The 12,897-nt window shown below is 30.1% G+C and overlaps 2 protein-coding genes across 5 annotated transcripts in view; one reads left to right on the top strand and one right to left on the bottom strand.

Annotated features, from left to right (window-relative positions):
* LOC145284453 (uncharacterized) overlaps window positions 1-12,897 on the bottom strand; it is a 1,345,403-nt gene that overhangs the window by 51,067 nt on the left and 1,281,439 nt on the right. The window contains exons 18-19 of the mRNA XM_080133278.1: window positions 11,727-11,976; window positions 4,152-4,241 (exon numbers count right to left, since the gene is read on the bottom strand). Coding sequence (XP_079989404.1) covers window positions 4,152-4,241; window positions 11,727-11,976 — 340 coding nt within the window. The remainder of the gene's footprint in view (window positions 1-4,151; window positions 4,242-11,726; window positions 11,977-12,897) is intronic.
* LOC145284455 (uncharacterized) overlaps window positions 1-12,897 on the top strand; it is a 235,522-nt gene that overhangs the window by 144,175 nt on the left and 78,450 nt on the right. The gene's annotated exons all lie outside the window — the stretch shown is intronic.

The following is a 12,897-nucleotide window of genomic DNA, read 5'->3' as shown; positions in this document are numbered from 1 at the left end:
CTTTATTACTTCCTCTTATGTTTTCTTTGGCCTTTATCTGCCAAATGACCCTGCTAACTCAACTGTTCATCTACTAATCCCTGATCAATCTGACATCAGCGACATCCCACTTATTGACTGAGGTTCCTAGATGCTGGAAAGCTTTTTACTCTAATAGTTTCTTCCTTCTGACTGCTAGACTTTGGAATTCCCTCCCTGTTTCCTGTTTCACTGACTGTACTGACACGCAGAAGTTTAAATGTAATGCGAACAGACATTTTGCAACTCAACTCCCCACAATCCTTTGTTAGACATAATCCCAAATAATAGTCCCTTATGTTGTAAGTGGCAATATGCTTTGTTTGGGGTGGAAAAAAAAAAAAAAAGCATCTTTCGTTGTTTAATGAAATCATCAAATCTAAATATGTCACACATTTATCGTCTCACCCCTTATCATTTTTCTCCTTATAAAAAGAAAAATTAATTTAATGCCAATTCTCTGCATCCTGTCTTGACAGAATTCAAAATAGATTTCATAGCCAAGTGAGGGATGCCCGTTTCTATTTCCTGCAACCTCTTCCCACAGAAGAGATGCTGTGAGCCTGTTTCTACTTCATTGTTATTTTCGTGGCAAGTGTTTGTCTACGCTCCAATCTATGGTTCTCCTTGCCAAACTTTCACAAAAAAAAACAAAAAAAAAACTCACCTAGTTGAAACCACTATCAATAATTTCTTCCAATCTGTGCTTAAACCTAAACGTACATTCCATGAACAAAGCTTCACGCCTGTGGAACTCTCTTTCTTTTCCCTGCTTTCCAACTGACTATGATATGGTCGTCTTCAAGTCCAATGTAAACAAGTTCTTGATGAGTCATCCTCTTAAGTAATCCAATTTACCAAATTTCCACTACTAACGATTACTACGATATTGTCTCATTAAACCTTATCCTTGAGTGGCCTCCAAGCCTTGATGGTGGCTCCTTTGTAAAATAAATAAATAAATAAAAGGGGGTTCTCCAAAGCTACAATAAAAATAATAAGATGAAATGAATCTTGTATGTGGGCAACCAACCAACCTCAGTGAAGGACATTTAGGCGAATATGCGGTTGACAAGCTCATCTCATTAAAATAAATTTGGATTGAAATAGAAGTTATCAAACTGTGGTTCTATACACCTCATAGAATGTGTAAAAATGAAAATATCGTAAAATCAAGTGCAGTAAAATGATCAAGGGTTGCACTTGATAGAAAAAAAATCTTCAAAATGCATTGATGAAATATTTTGAACAAATAGAAATGTGAAAAAAAAAGAAAGAAGATAAAAAACTGGCACAAATTAATCTTAAATAAGCAATAAAAAAAATGTTTGACCTATTTTTAAAAATTTATCTTTCAGGACCGACAGACAAACTTTCAGAAAAAAACCTACAGTTGTCAATTATGCAAGTTCTTTTAATTTAGTTATTGCTAAGAGAGTGCCTAATAGTTTTGAAGTACCTTGGCATTTTTAGTATTATTATTGAAACCTATGGAAAATCCACAATTGCTTTTTCATCTATCTGTAGAATTATATTTCTGTAATTTGATTGGCCCACACACTTTCTTCTACACTGCAACCTCCTCACAAATGTGATGTTGCTAGTCTCAGTTTTTTCTACAAATACTATTATGGCATGTGTTTCACAGAATTGTATGATCTATTCCCTGCTTCCTTTGTTCCAGCTTGTTTTACTCGTTGTTCTAGTGGTCTTCATCAATTTATCCTTTTAATACCTCATTGTAATACAGCTTCCTATTCCTCTAGCTTCTTTCTAAATACTGCAAGGTTGTGGAACTCTCTTCCTGCTCATTGTTTTCCTTTTACCTACAGCCTTGGTCTTTTCAAGACTAAGGTCAATAGGCATCTCCTGTCTTCGTAATAATCAGCTTTCGTTCTTGTTAGCTCCTTACATCAAGTGGCTTCATGCCTTGCCTTGAGCAATCTCCATAAAAAAAAAAAATAGCGTTAATGATCAAGAAGGATGGACCAAGGAGAGAAAATACTAACCAGACCTCCACTGAATGAATGTGAAAAGGACTGAAATCTTGTAGAGGCTTGTTGCCACCCAAATTCCAGTGAAGACTAACAGTCATTGCCAGTAAGAAATCAATGGTAAGTGGCTGTTGTGATAATACAAAGCCATTTGCAAAGGTTACTGAAAGAGGTGGAGAGTACTGGAAATTTAGGGAGATTTATTATCACTCTGATTCCAGTGAACACCACCGGTTGTTATCAGTGAGTAATCTCTGATGATGGCCTGTGTGAGAACACCTAGTGAGTATGAAAAAAATATTTTTATTTAAAAAATGAATGTCTGTTACAGTTAATGATAATAATTAATCTATGTAATTATAAAACTCAAATGACCTTATAACGGGTGTTGTAACCCCACATCCAGTTTACGACTTCCGGTTGCGCATGCGTACACAAACATAAAGCCATAACAGCGTAAACAAATAAATACAAACGACTACTTTTGCAAAATTTGACCTACGCACTAAAGTATCACTAAAATATTAATGCTATTATTTAGAAATTATTTAACATGGGAAAGGTGGGGACGTTTTACAAATATTCTGTATTACAACTATACCATCACAATTTTCTTACAAATAAATCGAATTTAACCCGCTGACAACCATAAGAGCATTTTACAACGGCGATTTACCCACTGCCTTCCTATTTTTTTTTTAAATTTATTCTCCATTTTTTAATACACCTTTCTTAAAAACATTCATACATTTTCTTCTACGCTACCAACATAAATAAATAGTCCCCAAAATGTTTTTTTTTAAATTGCGTTACAAATAAATAATCAACGCAACAATAAAACGTATTGTTTTACTTTGTACGTTTTCAGTGTCCTAATTGTTTTTTTTTCGTGTTTAAATTATCCAAATAAACAATTGTTAATACTTTCTGCATTTTTTTTACATTGTTCATTTCTGTATTACGTTTAAGTTATTTTAACGCAATTTTCTTACAAATAAATCTATTTTAACCCACTGCCTTCCCTTTTTTTAATTTTATTCTCCATTTTTCAATACACCTTTCTTAAAAAAACATTCATACATTTTCTTTTACACTACCAACATAAATAAATAACCCCGCAAATATATTTTTTTAAATTGCGTTACAAATAAATAATCAACGTGGCAATAAAATGTATTGTTTTATTGTGTACGTTTACAGCATCCCAATTGCTTTATTTTTTCGCGTTTAAATTAAAAGATGTATCAAAATTTGAATTTAACTTTAAGTATTATGGTATCTGTTCACTGCACATTTACCTATAAGTATGGTAAACCACTTATAATTCAATGGCTGTAATTTTTTTTTCTTCAAAAATAAACAATTATAAACAGAACAACTCATAGAAATCTATCTATTTTCTTTTTTCGTTTTAATATACTTTCATAGAAATGTTTCTGTTATGTCACAAAAAACTATTTTCTTTACGTCACAAGTGTCACGCTCATACATTAATTCCATAGCTAATATAACATACTGACCCAACGGGTCACGGGTAGTCTAGTAATCAATAATACCTCACGTTCACCCTAGCAAGGCATATATATATATATATATATATATATATATATATATATATATATATATATTTCTGTGGGCCATGATGGACTTAATTGTTTCTTTTTTTTGCATGGTGCAGAACTCAAATTTACATAAGTTAAGGCCTAAAACTGCACCGTTTCTTCATTTTCACTAGGATTTGGGGACATTTGGTGCTAAATGGGGGGGGGGCAAATGCTGAACTTGGTCATTTTTTTACGCCTCATTCACTGTGCACTCACGGGCGACCATGCATGCTTCACTTGTTTTACTTTTTGTCCATGAGGCTTTCATGATTCTGCGGATGAACCACATCTCCCCTGCTTTATTATCAGACCCAAAATTAAAAGCTCTATCAATCTCAGAAATAATGTAAAACCAATCCTTCTGTGCATTTTCTAAAATGGGTGAGTCCATAATTCCAAATAGAGAATTACAGGTAATAAAGGTTGTACCAAGACAAGACCAAGCATATTATTGTATAAATTAATGATAGAAACAAACATATATTTCATAGATTTTACAAGAAAATTTTTTTTTTTTTCTTATATCAACACTTACCCGGAAATATGTAGTACCATGTTCCTGCATGAGTTGATCTGACTTGGGCTTGTTTTTATTGTAGAGAGCATACAAGTAAAATTGTTCTTCCTAGAAAAATAAATATACAAAATATATAAATACACACATATGTTTTCTTCAAGGTTAGAAAATATCCAAAAGCAAAAACCATTAAATTTCACAAGATAATGCTCAATAAAAAGAGCAAGATATTATTTTATTTAATTTTAGTGGACAAGATAAAGATCATACCTCAACTAAGACCAGAGGCTGTTTTTGTCACCTGATAGAACAAAACAATAGATTTACTGCTGCGACTAATGGTATTTTTTTTTTACCTAAATTGAATAAAATAATATATATATACACACACACACATGCACACATAGTATATATATATATATATATATACACGCAGTATAAATATATATATACACACACACATAATATATATATATATATATATATACTAGCAAAAGTACCCGTCGTTGACTGAGTTCAAAAATAGCCTACAGAAAATGGACTCTGATTTATGAAAGTATGATAGGTTATGAAAAGGAAGGGTTGTAAAGAGATAGCTTCGAATTTGGGGGTATCAAAACCAAAGCAAAATATGATGAAAGTAAAAATAAAATAGATAAACCCCATAATTTATTATACCATACTTGTTCACACTGAAACACTTATCACAATATTCTGTGGATCTATATTAAAAAACCTTGTTAAACTTTGTGATATATTTCCATTCTATGGAGGTCAGGTGCGAACGAACACCCCATAATTTTATTGTACCATATTTTTTCAAACTGAAACATAATTATCAAAGTATACTTACGCAGATAGATATGAAAAGTCTTTATTAAAGTTTGTGCCTATTTCCATTCCATGGAGGCCAGGCATGAACGCAGACTACACAATTTTATTATACAATCCCTATTTAAGTTAAAACATACTTATCAAAGTATTCTTATGTACATCGATATCAAAAACACTTGTAAACGTTTTTTTTTTTAATTTAAAAATTTTTTTTCCATACTTTGTGGACCAGGCGCGAACATAGACCCTACAATTTTAATGAATCACCGTTCTGCCCGATCAAACATACCCATTCCTGTGTCTCGATACATGTTCTATCATTATATGTAATCAGTTTTTTAAAATAGTAAACCATATAGGAGCCTATTCGTGACCACACACACACAGCTTTATATTATAGATATAGATATATACACACATAGTATATATATATATATATATATATATATAATTATTCCAGGTTAATATTTTTTCAGAGGTGAAACAACCAATTTTAACGATGTTCATACAAGAGTGCTCAATACTAAAGTAGGGTAATACATACTTTTTATTTGTTTTATATGAACATTTATATGTCGCTATACATTAATGAACATGTTTCAGTCAGCCAGTTACAGGTAACTAGAAAATTCTTCAGGTAATGCTATACAAAAATACTTTGTTTCTAGTTGCTTGTAACTGGCCAACCGAAACATACTCATGAATGTGTACTGGTATATAAATGCCTATGTAAAACAAATAAAAAGTACTGAACTGTCATCTAAGCTTCAGCCTCTGTCCCATCGACGAAATGTAGCATCCATCTGCCTGTTCTACAAGTACTTTAACGGTGAATACTCCGAACTGCAAGAACTCATACCCCCTCGATGTAAATACCCTCGACAAACCCGACAAGCAACTAAATCCCACCCCTTCACAGTAGAGATCCCTAGATGTAAGAGAACTATCTACTCCATAGTACCCCTGTAGATTATGTCCCTGATAGTAGCTCCCTACATCAAAGTGGCAATGTGTCTTGTTTAGGGTGAAAATGTAATATATATATATATATATATATATACTACTTGGCTGCTCAGCATTGCCTGGTCGTACAATACGCTTAAACATAATATTTTAATTTATGCAGATTGTGTATTCATTATTATAGAATCAATCCTCTATTGATTATTATAAATTACGAGGAATAATTTGCCCGGTCGATGAATTTGCAAAAAAATAAAAAATAATAATGATAATATTGTTCATCAAATTCCGTATGTGTTTGTTTACAATATCACGTCAGCGGATATGAATGCCCTGGAAAAGTCACTTCTGATTAATGTGTAGTTTTAAAATATGCAAGCAATGAAATGATTTGCAGCGATTTTAAATGATACCTCTTCTTTTATTGTAAATTGAAGTCATTAATAAAAAAAAAAAAAATAATTAAAATATAATGGTGACGTACACCCGGGCTTGAACATAGGGATCATTCGATCTGTAGTCAAATGCTCGATTGCTGAGCTATATCTCCAGGTGATAATAAATTTTTTATTTTATTTTTTTAAAGAAATGATTTGCTGAGATTTTATTATTTCCCTTTGCTGGTTTAACATAAAATATTCCCCTGTAAAAATTACTCTTTTTTATTTATAAGAGAGAAAGACTATTTTTAAGATCGTATATTTTCGATTTTCGAAAATGATTTGCTGAGATTTTATTTCCCTTGGCCGGTGTAATGTAAAATATTCCTCTGTAAAAATTCTTCCTTTTCTATTTATAAGAGAAAAAGACTATTTTTAAGATAAAATTTTTTTGATTTTCAAAACTTATCGGATGAATTTCCGTCCAAAACATGTCTAAGAACACTGCCAGATATATAAATTACCCTTGTATGAAATTTGCAAAAGATAGGCTCAGCAAAGGTAATTTATATGTCTGGCAGTGTTCTTAGATATGTTTTGTACAGAAATTCATCCGATAAGTATCGAAAATCGAAAAAATCTGATCTTAAAAATAGTCTTTCTTCTCTTATAGATAAAAAATAATTTTTATATGTGAATATTTTACGTTAGACTAGCGTACCCTTTGCCAGTGTAACATAAAATATTCCCCTGCAAAAATTCTTTTTCATCTATAAGAGAAGAAAGACTATGTTTAAGATCGTCAAGCACAAATATCAGCTGACATAACATTGTAAACAAACACACGTAAAATTTGATGAACGACATTATCACTCTCTTTTTATTTTTTTTATTTGTTTTGCAAGTTAGTCCACCGTACAAATTATTCCTCGTAATATATAATAATCAATAGCGGATGGATTCTAGAATAATTCATATGCAATCTGCATAAGTTAAAATATCATATTTAAGCGCACTGTATGACCGGGCAATGCTGGGCGAATAGCTTGTCTCTCTATATCGTCTGTATTTAGTGATATCATTTCTCTTCATGCAACGCATATCTTCAACCCTCATTGGCCAGGCTTCACTTCTATAGATTATCACACTACATACAGATGGCTGGTAAACTCTTTCCTTTGTTAACAATGGTAATGCTCTGCTGGTTAGTAATGACAGAAGCTCACTGAACTTACTCCATCCATTCCTCACTCTTTATTTACAACGTATTTGTTTAGAAAATATGCAATTACAAAATAAATTAATCTAAAAACCAATCGTATACAAAATATATTTACAGTTTCGATATAAAATGAACCGCAAATGATGGTTGATATGCATGAAAACCCAACCACTGAATAACCTTCTTTTATAAGTTATCAGTTTATGCTTGTTCATTTCACGCTCGAAAGTATCCTGTACCTCTACAAGGCCACCATTCGCCCATGTATGGAGTATTGTTGTCACATTTGGGCTGGTGCATCTGCTGCTAGTCTCTCACTCTTGGATAGGGTTCAAAAGAGAGTCGCCAATCTAATAGGTCCCAAACTGTCAGCTATGCTTCAGCCTCTCTCCCACCGACAAAATGTTGCATCCCTCTGCCTGTTTTACAAGTATTTTAATGGTAGATGCTTTGACAAACTACAAGCCCTTGTAATCCCTCTGCGTAAGAATCTCCGACAAACCCGACAAGCAGCAAAATCCCACCCCTACATAGTAGAGATCCCTAGATGCCAGAAAGCCTTCTACTCTAATAGTTTCTTCCTCAGAATTGTTAGACTTAGGAATTTCCTTCCATGTTCCTGCTTCCCTGACTGTACTGACATGCAGAAGTTCAACTGTAATGTAAACAGGCATCTTGCTACTCAACTCCCTACATATCTGTAATTACGTCTCAGATGTTTTGGGTGAAAATAAAAAACCAAAAAAAATTTATAGATTTGCTTTGCTCTACCTCCCACTACTAAGAAGACAGTAACTTATGCCTCCATATGAAACTTTTTTTGAACAAGAGATTTTAATTTTGATTAAAGAGTCTATTCTATTTTCGCTAAGTGAAGTTTTTTTTTTTTTTTTATATAGTGGCACCAGATAATGATGGGGCTCATTTTTAATGGGAGAAGGGAGGCGTTCTATTTTTGGTACATTTTTTATAATGGCACCAGACAATGATCAGAACCAAGGCAAAAAGCAGATAAGAAATAAAAGACATGATTCTATATTTAGCAAGCTGTCCCTGCTCGGTGTTGCCCGGTAGTGTATTTAGAGTTATAGTGAGCTAACATACTTCCTAACTTCCGGCGTGGCAGCTACCGAGAGCGGTGACAAAGCAAATCAGTTCTTTGGCTTTTTTCTCTCACGCCCATGCATATATACTCTTTTTGTTTTACTACGGTTTTCCGATTGTTCTTAAACATTGAACAATTTTTGTCAGTCTTATTTTAATTAAGAATTATTGAAATGATTATTTTTTTTAAGAATTATTGAAAACACTTTTGCACTTTTTTTTCAAAGAATTATTGAAAACATTTTTCAAAAATCTTTTAAAACTATGTTGGGAATATTATGTATTGGATATGTTTTTTTTTATGATGTTTCATATTTTGATTTCAATAATTTTATTTTTATACTTTCATAAAAATATATTTATTGCATAAATACAAATAAAAAAACTTATTTTAAAAATTAAAAAAAAATATTTTTATAATTTCATAAACATATTCTTATAAAATTTCAAATAAAATAAAAACTTTTATTTTTTTTATTTTGCATAAAAGTGCAAATAAACACTAATTTTGTTATTTTTTATCTGTATAATTTTGTTAATTGTTATTGTCCTTTTCTTATATTTTATTTCAATAAATCGCTTTACAATAGAAATACTGACTTACCACCACTTCCGGTAGCAGCTATGCCGGAAGTTAGGAAATACATTAGCTAACTATAACCGTCTTTAGTTACAATTTTTTTTTTTTTTTTAATGGTATTTTTTTTCTTCTTGTATGAGGGTGGAGGTATTACTTTTTACTCCAATCAAAGGGAAGCAACTCTATACAGACGCGTTCAAGAAGTGAAACAAAATTGAAAACAAAAAGACTTCTGTGCAACTGGTCTTATCAATGAAACTATACTTCTGTATTATTTGGACTGTTGTTCTCGTCCTGAATGTCGTTACGTGTTAATAAGATACAAGTCTAAATAATACAAATTATCAATCCTCATCTTAAAAATTCAGAAACAAAACTACATTATATATATTTTTTAATTTTCCAATAGATGGGGGAAAAAATGTCTCTTTAGTTAGTTATTCTAGAGGTCACAAAATATATGACATTGTTACTGACGTCACAGACAAACTAGGAATAATAATAAATTGCTTATGTCTATTCGTCTTTTCTATGAGTAACTAATCATTAGACATAGATTTGATAGAAATGTTATTTTTATGGAGTCTATTATCAGTAATGGATGTAGACAGAAAGGTACTCCATTATATTTAATCTGGTTTGGCAGTTTGATAATGTGGAGGGATTCTTAAAAAAAATATTTTACAGGGAATAACATTTATTCTTTTAGTAAGAGTTAACTTTTCTTATTTGCTTTTTATTTCTTTTCTTTATATAAAAAAAAGTGTTCGTTTGTAATTTAGACGCTGCTAGGTAATATACCTATTTGTTTTTACATCAAAAACTGGCATACAATTAACTTTGCCACTGAATATAACAAAAAGGCGTTTACAGCACATAGAAATAAACAAATTTCAACGTAATGACTCCTCGACAATGTCAGGTCGATACAGCTAATTTATATACCGATAAAGTTGAGATTTTTTTCTCGTTCTGACATAGACATTAAAACGAACTTCTTAATATACTCAGTCATAAATATGTGAGCCACTACATGAAGGTTAACTAATTTGCATATTTTGAATAACGAGTGTTAATTAATTACTTATTCATTTTCATGGTTTCTTATTAAAATGATTGGTTTCATTTCACTATTACGTTGAATTCTATTTATGCATTTATTATTTATAAAATATTACTATAATAGTAATTCATTTCAGATTTAAATTATCAGAGCGCTGCCTCATAGCCTCATACTTTTAAAAAAATTATTATGTAAACAAACAAATTCTGAAATATACAATTTAAATAATAATAATAATTAATAATCAGTGTTGGCACAATCAACAGAACAGGAAAAATTACAACTTTTTGGGTATCAGAATCCGTATTGGAATCCAAAAAATTTGTGCCTAATTTCCGATTCCAAAACAGATTCTTTTAATTATTTCTCTTTCTAATTACCAATGATATGTTTTTAAAATATCAGTGAAACTAAAATTTATAGATCATAAAGAATTTAGGTAAATATGGCACCTTAAAAAATGGTTCATGTGATAAATATCGATAAAATCTCTAAAGTTTATCAAAACTATGGATATAATAAAGGAAAAACCGTTAAGAATTTTGTCAAATTAAAAAGAAAATTTCATTTACATTTTAAAGCAGATGAAGACTTTCTGCTGAATTCATCTTCTTGAAAACAACGAAAGCCTACTTTTTTTTTTTTTTTTTTTTTTTTTTTTTTGGCGAATTTTAGAATCAGAATCAATAATTGCATCAAAATGGGGAATTTGGAAGAGAATATATATGGGAATTGGGGAAAATATTAAAATCGTCCCATCACTAATGATCATTATAATGTAAAGATTGTCACACAATATTGATGATAGAGAATCTAAAAAATCTGGTAAAAAAAACAAAAAAACAATAATAATAAAATTAAATAAAAATAATATTGAAACAATAATAACAAATAATAATTAATAATAAAATAAATAATAATGATAAAAGAAATAATATAAAAGTAAATAATATAAATAAAAATAAAGAATAATAAAAAATAATATAAAATAAAGAATAATAAAAATAATTATAAAAATAATATAAAGAATGATAAAAAATAATATAAATAAAAATAAAAATAGTCATAAAAAATAGTAATAAAATAAATAATAAAAACAATTCAAAATAAAAAATTATTAATAAAAAGTAATAAATAAGAATAATAAATAATAAAATTAATAATAATAAATAAAAACAAAAAATGAATAAATAATAAATAAAAATAATGAATAATAAAATTATATAAAATAAAATAATAGTAATTAAATATAAAAAATAAGTAATAATAATGAAATATTGATAAAATAAATAAAAAATTATAAAATATAATTAAAAAATATAAATAAAAGTATAAAATAGTAATAATTAAAACAAATTATAAAAATAAAAAATAATAATAATAAATAGAAAATTAAAAAAAACAACAAAATTAATAAATAAAAAAATAACAAAAAAGGACAACTCACATGAGAAAGAAATGTTTGAGCAATTTGGAAAGGCTGTTGTTTACAGTTCTCCAATTCTTGTAGAAAATGCTGACTGTGGAATTCATAGATTTTTTCAATGTTTCCAAAAATAACATTTCGTTTCCCTCTGAGAGCTTGTGGGACATCATCTGTTTTGATTTCAGGGATGTAATTGTCAACAATCAGCTGAAGAGCCCACACATAGTCGCGCTCTGTTGATATCAGTTCCTGTAGGATTAATGACAGTGTCCTGCAAACAACAAAAATGAAAATGTAATAAGAAAAACAGAGAAAAGAAACCAAAAGCTTTTTATAGACAAAAACAGACGATCTTTAAAATTTAGAATTAAATATCCTTTTGAAATCATTTCCACACATTTCTTTATTTCCTGTTCAACTTGAGTCCGTTTTCCCACCAAATTGCCTTCAAATTGATTAAATCCTTACCATAATAGAGATTGTGTGTCTGTATAGATTAAAAATCCTGAAGTTTTATTATAATTAGCCGTAAAACCTGGTGTTGCCTGGGATGGGATGTCCTTCTGCACTCAGTCCATAATAACATATTACCTTTTTCATTCTTATTTTTTTACGTTTTATAATTTTCAATTTTTAGAGTAGTGCAGCATTGATTGCACATAAGAGATGTAAGTGCAATAGTATTTTAACCTCTTTGAGGCACACTTGACATTTTAAGCGAATATTAAATGAAAAATGATGTGTAGCCCTGTGTTAAACTTGGGACACCTTATTAATATTTATATTGTTATTTTTTATAAATTATAATTTAAAAAAAAAAATTACTTATGTTTTTAATGGAAATTGCTCTAGACAAAGCATGAAGCCACTTGATTAAGGGGCTAAAAAATACTACTTCAAGATAAAAAAAAAATAGGCAATGCTAAGTGGGTTTTTTTTTTTTTTTTTACATAGGCGTCACCACTTATCAAGGCCGATAGGCCACTCAAGGATAAGGGTTAAAGAGTGTAGAGTAGTCAAAAGGACAATATAGTAATCGATAGTAACGGAAGTTCGGTAAATTTGTTAACTTAAGTGGAACGGCTCATCAGAAACTTGTTCACGTTGGACTTGAAGACAACCATATTATAGACAGCGGATAGATTTTGACCAAGAAAACAGCAATTCATGGAATGCGGTGATTAAAGGGCAA

The sequence above is a fragment of the Euprymna scolopes genome, chromosome 9 (assembly GCF_053919585.1).
Source record: "Euprymna scolopes isolate OS-2025 chromosome 9, ASM5391958v1, whole genome shotgun sequence".
NCBI classification, from domain to species: Eukaryota; Metazoa; Mollusca; class Cephalopoda; order Sepiida; family Sepiolidae; genus Euprymna; species Euprymna scolopes.
Note: the sequence above shows the minus strand (reverse complement) of the source record. Positions and strands in the feature narration are given on the sequence as shown.